This window comes from Prinia subflava, chromosome 13 (genome assembly GCF_021018805.1).
Source record: "Prinia subflava isolate CZ2003 ecotype Zambia chromosome 13, Cam_Psub_1.2, whole genome shotgun sequence".
Classification (NCBI taxonomy): Eukaryota; Metazoa; Chordata; class Aves; order Passeriformes; family Cisticolidae; genus Prinia; species Prinia subflava.
The window spans coordinates 18,199,912-18,219,782 of record NC_086259.1 but is presented as its reverse complement, the minus strand read 5'-3'; the positions used below and the strand labels follow the sequence as shown (position 1 = coordinate 18,219,782).

Here is a 19,871-nt window from a genome sequence, read left to right as displayed (position 1 = left end):
GCTTGTCCTAGAAAAATAGGTAGAAATAGCACTGCTGCTGCATCATCATCCTGGGATCACCTGCGCTACAAGAAAGCCAGGAAAATGAAGCGTCAACTTTGGCTTTCAGAAAGCATTAACGTGGCTTTCATCTACCACCCAACAGCTTCAGATCTTCAGTCAAATTAGTTTAAGCTGCAAATACTCCCACTTCATCTGCTTTTCCATAAAGGAGTCAAAAATACAGCTTTTACAGCTGGATTATTCCTTGCCCTCACTAAATGTCTAAGCAGAAGATTGAACAAGTTGAACTAGTTCACATTTGAACTGAAATGATGACACAGCTGATGTATACCCTAAATTGTACATATATCTATTACAAATATAATCTTACCCACCAAGTTTCTCCTACAAAGCGGGCTTACAGCACTGGGGTAGGCTGGAGTAGAGCAGGAAAAGGAAGCATTCAGACAGAAGTGTGTTTTCTGGCAAGGAAAAAAGGGCACATGCATCTGACTGCACTCGGGTTTTATTAGCAGAGAAAACACTCTCCCATTAGTCATCCCCCCAGCAAACAAGGCATTGCTTCCTCACCCTTTGCTGCTCTCCCAGTTTCTCAAGGTTTATCAGCTTTTTTATAGAAAATGTAGGAAAAAGCAGCCTTCCCACAGGTTGTCCTTTCCTCTGAGCTGAAAGTCATCAAGTCTTTGTACACAGATAATTATGTAACTGGAGAGGAGGTTTTACAAACTAACAAATCTCAAGAAACTTATTACTAAAATGGTTAAAAAAGCACAGACAAAATTGTGAAACTGAGACACAGGTCTGCTGTTTGGGCTTTTTTTGGATTTTGAATTTGCAACCAGCATCCCATAAGCAGGAGCTATGAAAACCACTGGCCGTGTATTTACAGCTGTACCACAGCCTAAATAATATTTTAGGCAAAGCATATATCAATATATCCTCTTTATGAAGAATAAAGCTGACTTTTATAAACACAAACGTATGCAAATGAGCCACTCTTTAAGGTGGAGCAGTTGCATATTAGAACTTTTAACAGCTGAAAATGCAACAAATACAAGCAAACTCTCAGTGAAGCTGCCAGTCCTTTATCATTAGCCTGCAGCTCAAAACTAGAACATTAACACATCTCCATAGTGCCTGGAGAAAGATCAGAGCTAGGTAAATGTAGGTCACCTAAGCCCATGAGTCAGTGCAACTCTGCCTGCCCACCATTTAAGCTATCAAAGGCTCAAAAATACAGTGCATGACCAAACCTCCCCCTTTTTTTCCCCTCAATTCAGGGTTTTTTTGGATGTTATTATAGAATTCTTAGAGCTGAAGAAATTCATGTTTCAAATGAATTAATCTGATGGATTTTATTCCTTCATGGGAACAAAAAATAGTAATTATCATCCTCAAAAAGTCCTTTTCTGGTCAGAGGAAAAGCCAGATCTCTGGCTAGTAGGAAGCACAGGTCACATTACTGGAAGGACAGTAATGACCAATTGACCCCCACAGCCTGATGTAACCAAGGGAGCACAACATGGATCTCAGCAAGTTTATCCAGAATATTGTAACTCAAACACTCACAAAAGCAGAGCAGGCTGTACGTTTTATCAATTACATAACGTACTTCAAATCAAAGCAACAAACCAAACAATAACCACAGAAAATCCTGCCAAAAGACGAGCCAATTTCTTACACCCAAACAAGTTCTGTTTATGCATGCTCCTCATTCTATTTCCAATAATGAGGTGCGTGTTGGCACTCCTCGATTTCAAACAGCAGCTGCCATAAAGTGCATCCAGCCCAAGGAGGTTGTCCATAAAATGGTCGGTGTAGTCAGCAGGGGGGAGAAAAAGGGAGTGGAAGAACAGAACCCAACCCATCTCACACAGACACCACTGCATTTCTGAGTGAGCTGTTCCAAAAAGGCTCCTTATCTTCCCATGTCTAGGACTCCACCAGCAGAAAACCTCTGCTGCTTCACATTTCAGATTTTCCACAAAACACCAAAGAAAAAGCCCACAAAACAGGCACGATCTTATTCTGTAAATAATCACAGCATAAGGAGGGCAATGCAACTGTAGCACTTGTACCTGATCATCAAGCAATGGCTCCTGACAGGAGAACTGTATCCACATTTTATATACAACTTTTTATATGCATCCTGTGGCATCCATCGGGTGTTCTTGATGAGAAAATACCTTCTCTGCACCCTCCCCTGGGACCCAAGGCAGGAACACACACATAATAAACAAGAGCTGCAATGAAGAGCAGGCATTTGGGGACTACGGCAGGAATACCTGGAAAGTGCATCCCAGGCAAGAGCGAGAGGGAGGTAACAGAATTGTGAGAGGTGATTACATCAACTCTTGGCTCTTTGGAGAGCAAAAGAAGGAATTTCTGACACCTTTCCACCACCACTACAAACCCACAGAACATCTGCCTGTGATAAACAGAAGTAGTAACATTTTCCTATCTGTTTTCTTGCTATGTTAAATCTAAATACAAGCCAAACAAAAATACTTTCCTATCGTAATCTCCAAGCTGGCAGTCTTCACAAATATCAAATGAAAAATAAATACTTCCCAAACAGGGAGACTGGTCCTTCCCCAGTTCTGAATTCATGCACAGTGGTTGGTAAAACACCTCTGGCCAAGGCTCTATCTCTGCACACCCTCTAAAAGTTTGAAAACACCAGCTCCAGGCTGGTAGCCCATAACTCAGCAAACACATTTACTTCAAGCTCTGCAGGCTCCTCTTGCACTGAACTGCTTATTGAGTCTGTGTGCAAATTGGAAACTCTCCCTATCATGAAGAACAAAAATAATTAAGACTTGCATTATTCTGGTTTACCACTGCATGATAAGCTTTGAGGAGAGAGAAGTTGGAACATGAATTTCCTCAAGAACACAGCCAGTTTAACTACTCTTTTATTACAGGTGGGGCAGGCAAAACAATCCCTTAGTAATTTTATCTAATATTTCCCAGCAGAAAACCCTTGGTGTTGGTCTTTTTTTTTTCTCTGCCAAACTAAAATCATTAGGGCTGCAACCTTCAGTGCCAGATACCTTCAGTGGGATGATGTTCCAAGAGCATGGTGGTAAAATCAGTTCTGCATCTGGAGAACACTGTTTGGGCCATATTAATTAATAAATTACCTTGGAACACCTCACTGTCCACCCAATTTCCAGGCACACTCCATAAATCCACCTTTTTCTGTGGGTTACAGAATCTTTATTTAGCAGATATTCCAGCAGCTAAGATCCTGAAGGATTGTTCTCCACAGGCTTCGATAAATTCCTCAAGGGGGAAAAGCAGCACGTGCATTTTTCCTGCCATCCCCACAGTCCGCAGCATCCAGGAGCCAGAAAGTTCCTACCCTGGCCAGGCAGGATGCTCTGGGCCACCAGAACAAAAACCGGCTTTTCCTGGAACAGCTTCCAGCTCAAAAACTGCAGAGCTGCTTGGTACTGCCCTGCCACAGCAAAGCCTTTCTTCTGCTCTTACTGTATCTCAATTTACCTCACAGGCTGCTTTGATCCTTCAAATCCATGGTTTAAAGAAGTATAACAGATCTAGACTTGGAGGAGGTTTTAAAAAAGAAAAAATCAGAAGTAGAGCTATAAGAGTAAAAAGTACAAGAATCTGAGTTTTAAGAAATGAAACAGATTAAATATGGGCACATATTTCAAAAATATTACAATTGGTTTGATGAGGCTAAAGGTGAGGAACAAGAGATAGATGAAGAGCTGACAGAGGATCTTATTGGTAAAGTTAAAGGACAGAGGAAGTTATTGGTAAAGACAGCAAAGGGGAAAAAAAGAAATTGAGAATGGGTTTTATGCCTGCCAGACCACTCTCCCTTCCAAAAGCTGAACTATCACCCAAAATTCTGGAGTCATGTAATCCTTCTGCTGTTGTGAGGAATCTCTTTAATTCAGTTCCAGTTTGTACCTCACACTCCCTCTCTTGTGAGCTGCCCCACATGCCTGGACAGTGAGTGTCTTTCCATGCAGGTGAAGGTGCCAGCCTTGCACATACAGCAGCCAATATTCAGGATGGCACCCTACAATTTTTAATATGGAAATTACACTAAAAATTATGCTTCTAAAATACAGCAATCAAAGGCAAAGCTGCACAAAAATTCAGACTGCTTGTGTCTTCATTAGATTCCCACTAGTTTGTGTATGTTTGATATTTTCTTTGCTTATTTCCATCACTCTCCACAGAGGACAAATACCTCAAAGGATCAATACAGACCAACCAAGAGAACAATTCCACCCTGGGCAGTGAGGAGACTGCTGTTCCTATTTGTCAAGCAAGCTGGAAAATACACTGGAATATACAGAAAAATCAGAAAAGAATGCACAGCCTCTGAATTAAACACTAAACAGTGTGGAAAACTAAAATCTCTCTCCAACAGCACCTCAGCAAACGAGTCACCCACACAGCACTTTTCACAAGCAATTACTCAGGGCAGGATTTAGGATGGCTAAGATTAGGTGAGGCAAAAATTAGCTATCTGGACTCCATCCTGACAAGGAACATAGATTAGCACTTTTGGAAGGCAGCTAAGCCCACCTGCCCAGGCCTCATATGTCTGTTTTGATGGCCTAACTTCACATCTCAACCCTTAATTTTTGAAGAGCTGAACGCTTAGAACATTTTGCTGGATTCACAATCTCATCTCTTCTCCACAGGCTGAATGATCAGCAAGGTGATTACTGTCAAACTGAGAAAAAATGATCCAGATTATTTTTTTACTTATTTTTTCCACTGGTGGAAGGAGTGTTAAAGAATTGAGGAACTAGTGTGAAGCAGAACATGCAAGTCTCTAGGAACAAGGAAGAATGAGACTTTCCCCTCTGCGAGTTGTGACCTGCCAAAAATGGGTTATCTGATAGAGAAACGGCCAAAAATAAACCAGAGAATATATGAAAAACACAACGATTGGTGAGTGACACATGGGGATCACAGAAATGAACCACAACTATCACTACATAATAAAGCTCCAATATTTTAAGTTCTGTATCAGCTGAAGTCTGAGAGTAATATTCTGCAGAGGTTCTTGCTATGTTTTCTCCTGAAGAACTCCGGCCCCTTCCAGGACTCCACCAGGTGACACCATGGATGTGGGATGTCCTGTGAGGACACCAACCCATGCTCTGATTCCCAGGGAATTCTCAGCAATCCACCTCCTCTGCCAGCCCAACACGTGGCAGGTGGAAACCTGTGAGGATCTGGTAAAACCCATGACAGCAACTTTGTATTTTGAAGGGGTTTGCAAGTTAAACTGAAAACTGGGACACCACACACTTGCCACCGCCTCCCCAGACAGTTTTAGAGCTTAAGTATCTGCAAAACAATTTTATGTAGATGCAACATAGCTGTTAAAACAAATGTACAGATTAATACACTGCTGCCACCAAACCCCAAACAGTAAGAATACTAAACACTCATATTTTTAAGTGACAGCATTAAAAACTGGGTATGAGTATGGCAGTAGGTATACTGCAAAAAAAAATAAAGTCTTAAAATTGTCAAAGTTAAGTAGCTCATTTCAAAAGACTAACGCTGATAATGCTGCTACTTTACATCTTTCCTTGTACAAGATCTTCTGTCAGCATTCAGAATTCTTTTACACATATGAATGAACAGAGTGCACAGCACAGCACTCCAGATATTTCCCAATGCATTTACAGTCTCAAAGATACCAAAATTCTTTTGCTTTCTGAGGTAAAAAGGCGATTAAACCAGAGTTTCCTGACGAACTGGTCAAGCCCCCAGCGCTCAGAGGTCAGGGTACACTCCCAGCTCGTGTCCCCTCCGTGCAGGCAGGAGTGGAGTCCCCACTTCCTTGGCCTGCTCATCCTGGTGCCTCAGAGCGGGAATACGGACAGAGCAGGAGCACAGCTCTGCACTGACTCTTCAGCTCCCTCCGAGCAGGGACAAGGCAGGAGAGCTCTGCCTGCAGTGTCCCTGCTCTCCAGCACCTCCTGCTCTCCTCCCTCATCCATCCATGGCTTTGCACACCCCACAGAAGAACAATCAAGCTGCCCCACAAGGCAGAGCACTCAAGGCTGAGCAACAACAACGAAACCACACCCTCAACCCTCACAATCCTGCACACTCTGAACCCGTAAGATTTTCCACTTTCAAACAACACCAATTTAGGCAGCTTTTGGAAGAACATGCTTCTCATGGGTCTGTACATTGCCTCCTTTGGTCCCAAATCTAATTAAGAGATCTTGCAAATCATACTGACAGTTGGTAAAACAACGAATTACTCAAAATTGTTGTTTTGCAAATAAGGCAGCAAACACAAACTGAACTAGAAAACACAAACAGATTTAAGTTTCACATTAGTGATGTCTGCCATTATCAATATTGCTGGCTACTCAGTAAACACACTGCATATGCTGGACACTCAGACCTGACCAGTGAGCAGTTGTTCATTAATTACAAGCGCTTTTTATTAAGCTGTAACAAAATAAATACATTTAGAGCACACATACTTTGAAAATTTTGATTTGCAAACCAAATGGCTAAGAAACACCTTTACGCAGCTTATTTCTTTTCTAACTATAAAAACCCATGGGGAATTCAGACCAACTATGAAGTCACAGTTTCAGACACACTGAAAATACACAGGTTACACAGCTCAGCCCCCAGTGGGGCAGGAGGGACCCCTATGACCCAGCTGCAGCCCCTGGTACCCACCACTGCCAGCAGCACAGAGCAAAGAGGAAAAAACGTGCACACCACTGCAGGGCTCAACAGGGATGAGAACCTGGGGAGATCTCTGTTTCAAGGATGTGTTTACACCAAATCAGAAAATTGTATCAGCCTTAATGTGGCAATCATTAGTGCCAAGTGTAATACACGTCCATTGCCTTTATCCTCTCCAATTCAGGAAACTCAGCTGTGGCAACACCAGGCAGCATCTGCTAGCTGGACTCACAGCAACAAGAGTGACCAACACAGCCCAGGGGCCACTGTGACCCAGGGGCCACCACAACCTATATGTTTGGACTATGCTGAAGTTTAAGAGACTGAGACCAAGAACCTGTTGACAGCAACAAACTCAAGAGCTTTATTTCTTCTGCTCTGAAAGCTGACTGCTCCTGTTTCACACTTCTGGTTGTGCTGGCTTTTCTGTCGCTTGCAATGCCACGATGACAATTTCATGTATCTCGTTCTTGCTTGCTCTGAAAGCACACTGACTGCATAAACTTCTTGTTGTTTCAAGTTCTGTATGGGAGTTCTCACTATGTGTGATGAAATGTGGAAGTCTGAGCTTCTTGTTAAGGGCAATGGTCTATGGTCACAGCCCACAGCTGAAAAAAAAAAGGAGTACTGCCTAAATAAGTGGAAATTGACTCAATAAGTTATCTTTGACTTTTTTCCAACTTTGTAACAATTAACTACAGTGCTCCACAGACATTTTCAAACAGTTGTGGTTTTGGTTTTGTACCCCAAAGGCAGCAGCAGTACAGAAAGTGAGGATTTCCAGGCTGTAAGGACATCAGAGGGCTATTTCTTACTTTCTTTGGTCAGCTAGCTATTATTAGAACCCATAAGATTTAATGGATAGACTAAGCAGACTGGAACTCAAGACAACTTGATTCTTTTCGCAATTCAGCTGTTACCTGTGCTGACAAAGACTCTTTTTCTTTCTGCTTGACTTCCCTCCCCTTTTCACCCTATCTACTTGTATTTAAAACGACAAGGCCATATCTCACACGATGTACCAGCCTCATTTTGAACCAAATACCCTAAGTAACATGGTCCAAAATTATTATTTGAATACAACTAATCTAATTGCCTGCTCCAATCATTAAACATATTACTGAACTTTTTGCATGTCCCTCTCCATCCAGCCTAATTCTTGCACCAAGAACTCAAGGGATTATCAGTATCTTACCTACTGATAACAGGTTTGCTATAGTACCTACAAAGAAATCCCACTCCAACAAGACAAAACATCTTCACACCAGAAGCCTTCACTTCTTGGTATGAATGATACACGACTTCTGCATTTTGAGTTACAGTGGCAAATCCATTGCCAGCCTGCAACATTTCTCGGGGAAAAATGAGGCAGGAAATCTGTGAATCACTACAGCAGGCTTTAAATGTTGTATGAAAAAACATGGCCAGTGCACTGAGGGAATAACTCAGCTATTTCTGCTGGTCTGCTCAGTGCAGTTCAAACAAAATAAGAAGTCTCTCACACACAGAATTCTTTGAAGAAAATCTACTTTCTTGCATGTTTTCTTAAATGCATCTTTTCACACAACCTTTAGAGACATGCTCTTCTTTGCAGCTTCTTACAGATCATGCATTTTTCTCTTCCACCTCAAAGCTGAGCCTTACTTAGGGTATTTACTTTTTTAACAAAGTGAAGAAAATTCAGATCCCTTAAGTGGTTTTCCAGTTTGTGTTAACATCACCCTCGATGGCAGCTCATCTATATCCCTTTCTTTCCTGCTACAATTCCAATGCAAATAACACACAGCTCTTCTTTTAAAGCTTCCATCCATGATATGAATTCACATACAACACTACAAGCAGCAAATTCCCCAAAGTGCTCCTGAACATTTCTTTCCTACGGCACTGACATTGGTGACGACCACAGAATCTCAACAAGCCTTTCTTGATTTGAAGAACAGATGTTTTTTCACAAGGTGTATGATTCAAAGAAGCCTTACACAAACACTTTGTTAGGGCTACTGTGATTTTAATCTTCCTCCTGCCTCACTACAGGTGAAGAAAAACACTTTGTAGCACACACTGAAGATCAATAAATCGTATGCTGTCGAACAAGGAGGAAAAGTTCTTACATATATTTAAAATATCAAGAACATCTGGAAATAAATTAGGTATTAGAAAGTCAAATACAAAATGAAAAGACTAATGTACTTCAAAGTTTTACTCTATTAAAGCATTAATGAATATATTAACATGAGCACTAACAAAATAGAATCCTTTCAAGTGTTTTAAAAATAACCAACACAGTCCCATTATTGGAAATACTTAAAACACAGTCTTAAATACCTTTGTTACAATTTCATAAAACCAAAACAGGGTTCAGAACCCCAATTTTAAAATACCAGACTATTCTATTATGGAATGTCTGAATATACAAACACACACATGTACACACACCCACTTTTTTCACCATGAAGCATAACCCTTTGTTCCCTAATCCCCAGTTGTATGTTTAATGATCACACATAAAACACTTCCATCAGAAAGAAAAACCGCAGTTCCAGCATGTTTAATTCTTTGGAAATGAACATCTACATTGCTGAAATGGCATTAGAGTGACAAATGACTATAATCCAATGGCCCAAGGCCAGCAAGTTCTATTATAACAGATTTGGCAGTTTTGTACGACACAGCATGTTGTGTGTCGATCACTAAACAGAAACGAGACTGCTCAGTTTACCTATAAACAAAACCCCACTTAACTCTACAAGTATTTTAACAGCTATGTGAATGGAAAGACCAGTATGTCTGAGCAACTGCCTACAGAAACTGGATTTATTAATAGGTAAATGGCTGGATCCATTCTAAGAAGTCGCCACATCAGTGCTATAGTCTAGAATGCACAGAATAAATAGCAGTGATTCACAAAACCTGTGGGTTTTAGCCTATTTGCATGCTGCCATATAGTTCCAAATTTAAGTTCTATGTCAGTTTTCCCAGACTTCCTTTTTTTAAGTCAACCAACCCACATTCACCCACTTTACTCTGTGTGGATTCACCATTCACATTTTAGCAAGGCAAATGATCCCTTCTGGCTACCGAAACTCCCAGCTTCAGCTGCAGCCTGAAGATCACGGAATCCTGGAGTAACTACTCACTCCATGGGCTAAAGAGGAGCCCAGACCCTCCTGAGCGATGGAAAAGAAGTGAGGAGAGACAAATCCAGCTTCTTCAGCCCTAAAAGACACGGGACAGCAACTGCAGCAAGACGGGGCACTCACACACTCCCTCCAATTCTACTCCTCAGCAGCCCTTTCCCACGGCCACCTTGAATTTTGTGCTCAGGGTGTTCCCCGTATCCTCAGAGAATTTCACAAACCTGACAGAATCCAACTGCCCCATCCCCAAACACTTCTTTCTGCCCACGAGGACGCTCCAACGTTACACATATGTGCACAAGAAACTCATCCAGCTGCATAAGAACCATTTTTTGGACATTATTGTCAAGACATCAATTTCCTAATCACCACAAACATCAGGCAAGGCACTGCAAAGGCAGCACAGTACAAACGCCTGCAGACTGCTGCTTTTTTTCTTTTTTCTTTTTTTTTTTTTTGTGTTCTAGAAAAGGCCCTGGCTTAAGGAAACATCAAACTACACCCTGCCAGGGAACAGCCCTCCAAGCCGGCCATAAAAGAGGCAGTTTGCAGTGCAGTATTTCAGGGAGTCAGGTTGCATGCCATGTTCTGAGTTCCAGTTCTGCTGGTTGCCAGGCCAGACACAACCTGGGTGAGGATGAGCAGCCGAGGAGCTTGTTCAGCTTTTTTTTTCTCAGCTCAAACTCGCCTGGTTTTCGCTTCAGCTGGGTTTGGGGGCAACGTGGTACATTTAAAATGGCACCGAGTTCATTTGACACCACAGTAATGGTGAAAGAACAAAACAAGCATAAATGATTCATTCTGCTATGGTATCCTTTCTTCTGCTTAACTTGTTTTCACAGGATTTACAAATGATGGGTCTGTGTTAATTCTTTCTATGAAAAACAATAGAAAAAGTGGCTAAAACAACTGTTTAAACAGTTCCCACAGAGTTTGATTCTTTGCAAACAGGGAAATAGTTTTTAAGCTGTCTTTTTTTTAAAGATTTTTAGATGCCCTTGATGACAAGTGGTTTTAACTAGATCAGCTTAACATCTTTAGTGTCATAGAGTGATACAGCAGGTTTACTTCTAGCTCACCTTAAAAAAAGGACAGATTGTGAGTACAGTCAGCACACACCCAGCACACCGACAGCAACACTTAAACCTCTCCTGAGGTGATTATGAAATAGTGACATGGAATAGAGGCACAAACCACCAGCAATATCTAAACTGTGCAATCAAACACTTCTGTGCTTGCTGAGCTGGCCACCCAAAATCAACGTCCTTTCGGAAATATTCGGTGTGATGGTGTTTCGGGATTCATTTGTCACAATGTGCAAACTGACTGATGAAATATTTCTGCCCACTAATCCATGAATCCATCCATTGGCACAAATCTGACTCTGCACTTTAGCTGGAGGAGCAGCAGGATTTTCTTGAGGATGTTTTTTCCCCTGTGCGACAAAAAAATCCTCAATCACTGTACACCCAAATTACAGATAAAGAAGAACACACTACTGCACCATGACCTGAACATAATGACTCAATAATCTTATTTATCTTGTACTCAAAACAGGCAACTTTCATCAAAACTTTCTTATTTCTTCTACTGATCTGTAACACCACGATTCTAAAACAAAAAGGAAACACATCTACAACTGCATCCCTGAACTTATCTTGAAGCTTTTCATCCTAAAGGATCCAAAACAGCGTTACCTTTATTCAGCACCACAGCAGTGCTCTGGAAGATGTACTCACATAAACCCCAGACAGCATCTCAATAAACTGGTTAAATTTGAAAAAAAACCCCAAAATAGGTTGTGTTTAATAACATGAACAAAGCATTAGCTAAATAATATCTTACAAATGTGCTTCCCAAATATATGTGTTCCATATTATATATAAACTACAGAATACAAATAATATAACTAAGCAGTAATCTCACAAGACCCAAAAATCCACCTTTACTTACAGAGGGGGATGATTTAAAATAGTCTATGCTCAAGTTGCTACTAAAGATGAATTTACAGCCCAGTTTTAATTTCAGCTATGGAGCACTTCACCATAAACTAAATCATCAGTCTTTTTTTTGTTTTGTTTTAAAGTACACCAACATAATTATGTACAGACCAAAACGTGTCCTTAACTCCCCCAAATCATGAAAAAAGCTGCATTTTAAACACCAAACTTATCCAACTGACCACATGCACTGCTGAGGGGGGAGAAAGCAGGGAGTGAAACAACTCTTGATTTGGACACTGAATCCTTCTGATCTGCATTCCAAAAATCATTCACTGGGACAGTAAAAAAGGTCCAAGAGTAAGTGAGTTTCCTTTGAAATGAAAGGACACAAAATTTTAAAATTACTCTTATTTGAAACAAACTCAAGACACTGCAGCTGCCTTAAGAACATCCACATTAACAACAGCACTCACTTTTTTCTCAAACATAAATAAATTAAGCTGGACAAGAAATGTCGGTATAGTTTTCACTGTCTACAAACTTTTTAAAATGGAAAAATCAGTGTCAGTGCCACCAGTGTACAACTTCATTTCATGTGTAACTTAACTTCATTCAGAAGAAAAAAAATCAAAACCCACAGAACTCATAATAAAGCATCATCCTGTTCGAAATGACTTACATTTTATGAAATGTGCTTTCTATGAGAGAAGACAAGGATCCTTAACAAAATTACGTTTAACGCCACCACAGTTTTCTAAACTTTATTATTTGCTAAACAACAAAGTTGCTCCAAGTCTTGCAAATAAAACAATTGAGTGCTCCACGCGATTTTCCTGACATTCCAGCTTTCAAGCTCTTTGGGAGAAAAACCTTAAGGGAAAGAAACAGCGAAGCGAACCCATTCAATCATTCGCTCTAAGCACACACTGGATTAGCCCAGGAACCGAGCTGTAAACTTCCAGCGAAAAAACCACCACGACTGCAGTTTTTTTTCCACTCGGTGCACAAATCTGGCGGCTGGTTCGGCCAGTGGGATGCAGGGAATCCGCACACGCATCCCCGTGCACGGCGATCTTGCAACACTCAGCCCTTTGCACCCCGATGCGCCGGGGTTTATCGAGTGTTTGGGCGGGGGGGAGGGGGGAGGATTAGTTTACAAATCTCCTTATTCCCTTCTCGTTATAGAATCGTTTCTGCCTCTCCTCCTCTCCAAAAAATAAAAAAGAGCAGCCGGAGCGATGGGCTCTGTCCGAGCCACCCTCGGGCGGGGGCTCAGCACCGACAGCCCCCACCCCGGGCCCCGGCGTGGTGACACCGACACCGGCGCGGGGCCCACCCCCCGCACTCCGGACCCCTCCGGGATGGGAATTCCGCCCCGGGAGCGCCGGATCCGCCGTCCCAGCGGCCAGCGAGGCCGCCCCACCGCCCTCAGCACATTCAATGAACGTGCACAATCACCCTGGGCCTACTCCCGGCCACCACGCTCCCCCCCCACCCCGGGGCCCTCCCGCCTCCGGGAGCCCGGCGGGGTCCGGGCGCGGTGCCGCAGGGATGCCCGCGGGCCCGGACGGTACCTGCGCGCCGTGCAGGGCCATGGCGCCCCGCGTCCCCGGGGAGCTCGGCGGTCCCGGCCCCTCACGCCGCCGCCCCCGCCGCCGCCATCTTCTCCCTCGCACGCACCAGCCGGGCCGGGCGGGCGGGCGCGCGCCGCACCGCGCATGCGCCGTCCCCGCCCGCCCGCTGCGCGCGCACGGGGCGGGAGCTGAGGGCGCCCAGGGAAAAGGGCCGGCGGCGGCTCCGCCTCCCTGAGGGCAGCGGGGCGGGAAGGCGGGCGAGGAGGCCGAAAAAGCTTCCCTGGAACACCCCACAGGGCGTCTCGCCTGTGAGAGGCTGAGGCAGCAGGGCGGGTTTAGCCTAGAGAAGAGAAGGCTGAGAGGGGGTCTCGTTAATGCATGTTAAACAGTCGCCAGGGCGGGTGGCAAAAGGATCACAGAATCGTGGGATGGATTGGGTTGGAAGGGAGCTTAAAGATGATCCAGTTTCACCCCCTGCCATGGTCAGAGATACCTTCCACTATCCCAGATCTCTCCAAGCTTGGCCTTGGACACTCCCAGGGATGGGGCAGCCACAGCTTCTCTGGGCACCTGTGCCGGGATGGCACAGAACTTTTGCTGTGGTGCTCAACCGAACAAGAAGCAACGGCCATAAACTAAACTACGAGAAGTTTCAGCTCAACATGAGGAAGAATTTCTGTTGGTTGAAGGTGGCAGAACTCTGGAATAGCTGCCCAAGGAGGGTGTGGAGTCTCCTCTGAGGGAGACATTCTGACCCTACCTGCCCACATTCCTGTCACCTACTCCAGATATCCCTACCTTGGCAAGGTTGTTGGACTGGCTGATCTCCAGAGATTCTCTCCAACCCAAATATTTCTACGATTCATTGATTAAGTTGGAAAAGCCTTCCAAGACCACCGAGTCCAACCTGTGATCAACCCCCACCTTGTCAGCCAGCCCAGAGCGCCAAGTGCCACATCCAGGCATTCCTTGGACACCTCCAGGGACGGTGATTCCACCACCTCCCTGAACAATCCGTTCTAATGTTTAATCACCCCTTTGGTGAAGAAATTCCTCCTAAGGTCCAAATCCCATCTGTAAAAGGGCACGTGCAAAGGATTACTCTGGCAGGTCACAGGTAAGGCTGCACGCCCAGATGATGCCAGAGTGAAGCTGTCCCAACTCTGTCCCAAATAACCAGGATAGGAATGGGTTCAGGGTTTGTATCTTAAAAAAAAAAAAAAAAAAAGGAATGACTAAGCCAATCTCATGATTTTGAGAAGATTGAGTCATAGCAATACTGAACCCCCCAGGCAAGAAGCCATCAAGCCATCACATTAATCGCTAATTTACTCCATATTTTTTATTCCTTAAACTACAAAAGTCCACTTCGGCTGGGAAGCGAGTGATAGGGACAACTTTATATCAGTGAGAAAGGTGAAAAGAAGAAAAGGAAGAGGACAGGACGCAAGAACTTTGTATCCTTGGCTGTTCACAGAAAGTGAGGAGAAGATTCCTTCCTGTCTCCACGACAAGGACACGTCCCTCCTGTTTTGTGAAGTGCAACACTTACTTGTGCTGATGACAGTAAATGATTTTGTCTATCAGCCTTTACCCTTCCAGCTGACACACCCAGCTGCCGCTCCCTCGCTTTTGTCTCTCGCAAGTGTTGCTGTGCTGTCCTGAGGCAGAGAACCGGCAGTGAAAATGGCTGGTTAATATTAAAAGGGAGAAACAAAAAAGGGAGACAAATGTTCAGGCTTTTTGCATACAGCATTTCAAACGTCTGAAAGCCCCTCTCCCCTCGGGAGTCTAATTTACAAGGTAAATAATGGAGTGAAAACCCTTACGTAGCTGGTCTGGTTGAAGGCAAAATTCCCTTCTGCCCACAATGGTGCCTAAGTAAACTGACTGTTTCAAAATACAAATGAGCACAGTGTCTTCAGCCTGGAAAGGAGAAAATTCTATACCAAGGCTGTTAAAACCCAAAGCTGAGGGTGAAAACTGAGAAAGGATGTCACTGTCTCATTCAGCAACATTTTAAACACGCTCAATTTTATCCCACCTTAGTATAGTTTAATTATAAAATCTGTTGGCATTTTACCATGATATTTCTTAAAAATCTAAGGAGTTTTTTTTTGTAATACTCTGCTTTGATGGAACTTATCTGCTGCAAAGTTCCACTTCAGTTCAGTTTTATTAATTTTGCTGGTTTTAGTGGAGTGTTATTTCATTACTGCTTTCATTACGTAAATCAGTCGTATTTTCTTAAATCCTTTATGCCAGTGGCTGTGAATTATCCCTCCAAGTCAACAAGTTGCATTTCCAAACTAAAAAAAATAACCAGTGTCGTATTTTTCTTTCTGCATATCCATGTTCTTAAGATTCATGGACTAATGTTCCTAACAACATGGGAATTTATCAAAAACAAATGAGGTCCACGGCTGTGGAAATAAAGGATTGTCTAACAGCAGCCCGAGAGCTGGATAAACCACTCCCAGGGTATCTGGCTCCAGGTACTGCTGTAATTGCTCTTATCCTGCTGGAAATGCAAAGTGCTGGGGACTCCGTGGGATTTCACAAGGTCATGAGATCTGTGCTCGTGACAGTGCCCATGAGATTTGTACACACGAGTTCTGAGCACTTCTGAGGATGACTTTTGAGGAGTTGAAGCACTCGGGATGCTCACACCCACTTTTTCAGGGACAGAGGGAATACTGCGGCACTTCAGGAGGTTTAGTGCTGTCCTTGTAGAGCTTCTTCCTGGTGCCAAGAGCTTCAGGAGCTCCCAGGACTTTTTTTTCAGAGATGCAGAGCCTTTATCCCAACAGTTTCTAGGCCCAATAAGGGCTTTGCCTACATAAAGTACTTGCAAGAAGCAGTCGCCTTCCCTGGATGGACCTCAGCGAGGGTCAGTTGGCTCATACTAAAAATGGGATATTTAAGCTTTCAGTAGAGAACCAGCCAGCTCTAGGTCAGCATCAGAGATTGTAGAATTATCAACCTTGGTAATATTTTTTGAACTTTCTGAGCCCTAAATGTCCCAGGCCAGCAGCAGACACTGGGAGTGGGCAAAGGGAACCTGAGAGCAGAAGGGCAGGAATGGTTCTGCAGGTGGAAGACATCAGACAGCTAGCACGAGATACAAACAGCAGCTATTTAATTCCAAGAATGGCTTCATGCAAACCTAACTTCAAATTCCATATCCCTAAATTTGCTGGACATTTGTAGAAGAATTGCTGAAGTAAAAAGTTTAAGCATGGACTAGTTCAAGCAGAAACACATTTGAAGAGTGGACATCATGTGGATGTTTGACTCAGTGTTTCAATTATCTGTGCAGAACTTCTGGCTAATTAATTGTGACTTATTCACCCTTATCTTAAATGTAAGTCTTCCCTCTTCTCATTCAATCATCTCTTTCAGTTCTGGAGCACCAAAAGAACCAACAAGCCTCCATCTCACCTTTTCCTCATGTTCTGTCACCGAACCCATCATCCCAATCCGGAATACGGAATGGAGTTGGCCAGTTGGAGCAAAAACCTGGACCGGATCTAGACTGGAGTCCAGAATGGAGTCAGCTGGTTGGAGCAAAAACCCAGACCGAATTCCAGCCAGAGTCTGGAATGGAGCCAGCTGGTTGGAGTGAAAACCCAGACCGGATTATGGCAAAAATCATCCTAATAACAAAAATATGTCTTCTCCCAAAGCTACTCCAAGTTCCAGGAGGAACTAAAAAATGTGTGTAGCACCAACAGCTCCGTGACTGGGCTGTGTCCTCCCTGTGTGGAGTTACCAGGAAGGAGGAGGAAGCTGTGAGTAGCTGAGCTGTGTTCTGACTCTCACAGCGCCGTGACAGAACACCACCGTCTGCCCTGACCTGACCCCTGAGACACCCCAAAGCCATAAGTTCATGAAGGAATAATTAGCATCTCACTCATTATTGCATTCATGAGAACTGAAATAGCTCAAGAAGCTGAAATCAAATAATACTTAAAGCCTGCCACGCCAGCTTTTTTCTTTTTTTTTTTTTTTTTTTTTTTTGTCTTACTGGTCAGAGCTTCGCTAAGACATACCAGCAAGGGAAGAATCACAATTCAAATCTGGGCTTGTTTTCTGCAAGTTAAATTGCTCTCAGAAAGAATACTGAAGGTTAAATTATTTCTTTACATTTCCTAGACACACAACTCCTTGTTTTGCCGTCATGCAAGAATTCAGAATCCTAAACAGCTCCCAGAAAATCAGCAGTATTTGGAAGAAACCACTGAAAGCAGTCTGATCTCTTACGCAAAAAGACACCAGCACATTTTTCTCAACTTAAAATTTTGACTCGAGAACAAAAATATTTTCATCTTCTTTCTCAATCCTTCCAAACAACTGCATCTCATACCAGGCTGTAATTTTTCCTCAGGGTACCTCGAGGGACTTTTTATCTAATGTCAGAGTTACAGGCAGCAGCTCCTTGACATGGCAATGCCACAATATAGGCATGGAAGTGTGGGAAGAGCAAACCTCTTTTTGGTTCTGGTAGCTGCTTTGTTTCAGGTAAAACAAGCTTTCCTCAGAAGTTGGCAATGGAAGCCTTTTTAAAAATGAGGTAGAGCAGTAGTTATTTTTCCCTGGGGCAGGAAGAAAGAGCTGTGCTTCCTGGCAAGAGTAAAACGCTTCACAGAGCTTACGGATGAAGGGGTGGGATGTGCTGGTTCAGGAGCCAGGCTGAACCAGGAGAATACACCTTTCCTCTACCAACCCTAGTTCCTCACCGAGAGGACTGTTCAGCCCTCAAAAACCGGAGCAGAAATCCACTCGTGTCACACAAATCCTCCCTTTCATTTTTCAGAAATTCCAGCACACCAGTTCCCCAAAGCCGTGCAGCGCTGGGGAGCGTGGGTGTTCTCCAAACTCCCTGTGCTGTCTGCTGACCCTTCCCAAGGGATGATCAGCCACAAATCATCCAAACATCCCAAATCGAGGGGAGATCGGCCACATCTGGATCACAACATCCCAAATCGAGGGGTGACAGGCCACATCTGGATCCACAACATCCCAAATTGAGGGGTGATCGGCCACATCTGGATCCACAACATCCCAAATCGAGGGGTGATCGGCCACATCTGGATCCACAACATCCCAAATCAAAGGATTATTGGCCACATCTGGATCCACAACATCCCAAATCAAAGAATGATCAGCCACGCCTGGGTCTACAACAACCAAAATTCAGGGGCACTCTGCCAGACGCTGCCTTTAGAAGTGCTCCCTGCCATGGGCTTGGAGGTGCAAATGGGATTGCTTGTTCCTTTAGTAATGGAAAAATCTTCTGGCAACAACAGGTGGAATCCCCCAATAACCTCTAATGACACAGATCACTCACTCACATCCTCTGGCTCTGGTATCTTCCCCAAAACACAGACCAGGGGAAACAAGGCTTGCTTTGATGAGTGCTGAAGCTGTCTTTTGTTCATGAAATGAAGTTTATCGTTAAGAAATTGTGAATTGTTTATCTACACCCCATGAAATACTGTCTTTGAAACCACCCTACAAACTGGATTGGATCTTTTGTGAGACCTGCAAAAATGTGAAAAGCAATTTCATAGAATCAGAGAATGGTTAGGCTTGGAGGGACCTTAAAGGGACTCATCTTGCTTCACCCCCTGCTGGGGGCAGGGACACCTTCCACTGTCCCAGGTTGCTCCAAGCCCCTTTCAGCCTGGCCTTGGGCACTGCCAGGGATCCAGGGGCAGCCACAGCTGCTCTGGGCACCTGTGCCAGGGGCTCCCCATCCTCCCCGGGGATTCCTTCCCAATATCCCATCCATCCCTGCCCTCTGGCAGTGGGGAGCCATTCCCCCTTGTCTTTTCTGACTGCCTGGAGCACAAAAATGCAGAAAAGATGAATTATCTAAAGACGTTCTATTTCTACTTGATATTGTTAAATTTACCTTACAACCAAAATGTTTCCACTATGATGAATTTCACTGAAAAATGATTCCAGGATTATTTTTTTCCAATTAATCAAGAAGGAAAACCTCAGTGAAACCAATACACAAGACATCAGACTGTGATGAATACAATACTCTAAACTGGATTTATTGTTCCCAGACTTTAATGTAATCCATAAACACGTTAAAAGAGGGGATATAGTAACAAGCAGCCCAGTAACAGAAAAAAAGCAATTCATTGAAATTTTTGTTCTATACTTACACATGAAAATGTCCCCCAGAAGTTTAGTGGTTGTCAGTCAACATAGCAAGGATTTCAGATATTAAAAAAATAATGCCAAAAATTGTCAATGACTTTATCATAACCAAAATGTTTCATTTGTAATTTTTTTTGGTTTTGTTTTGAATTCATTTTTAGGCTAAAAAAAAGTAACCATTACCTCATGCAGTATACAAAGACTTTAAAATAAATACATTAATGTAAATGAAAGACTGACTCCTGAGGCTTTTTTCCTCATAAAAAACCACCAAAAAACCCTCAAAGAGTTTCAGAAAATTAATTCCAAGTAGTTTTCTTAGCACT

At 43.3% G+C, this 19,871-nt stretch overlaps 1 protein-coding gene across 1 annotated transcript in view; it reads right to left on the bottom strand.

Annotated features, from left to right (window-relative positions):
* The window catches only part of USP10 (ubiquitin specific peptidase 10), a 45,548-nt gene extending 32,020 nt beyond the window's left edge, over positions 1–13,528 (bottom strand). Inside the window, exon 1 of the mRNA XM_063410526.1 lies at positions 13,372–13,528. Within this exon, the coding sequence (XP_063266596.1) occupies positions 13,372–13,392 (21 nt within the window). The 5' untranslated portion in view covers positions 13,393–13,528. The remainder of the gene's footprint in view (positions 1–13,371) is intronic.
* Positions 13,529–19,871: the final 6,343 nt, after the last annotated feature.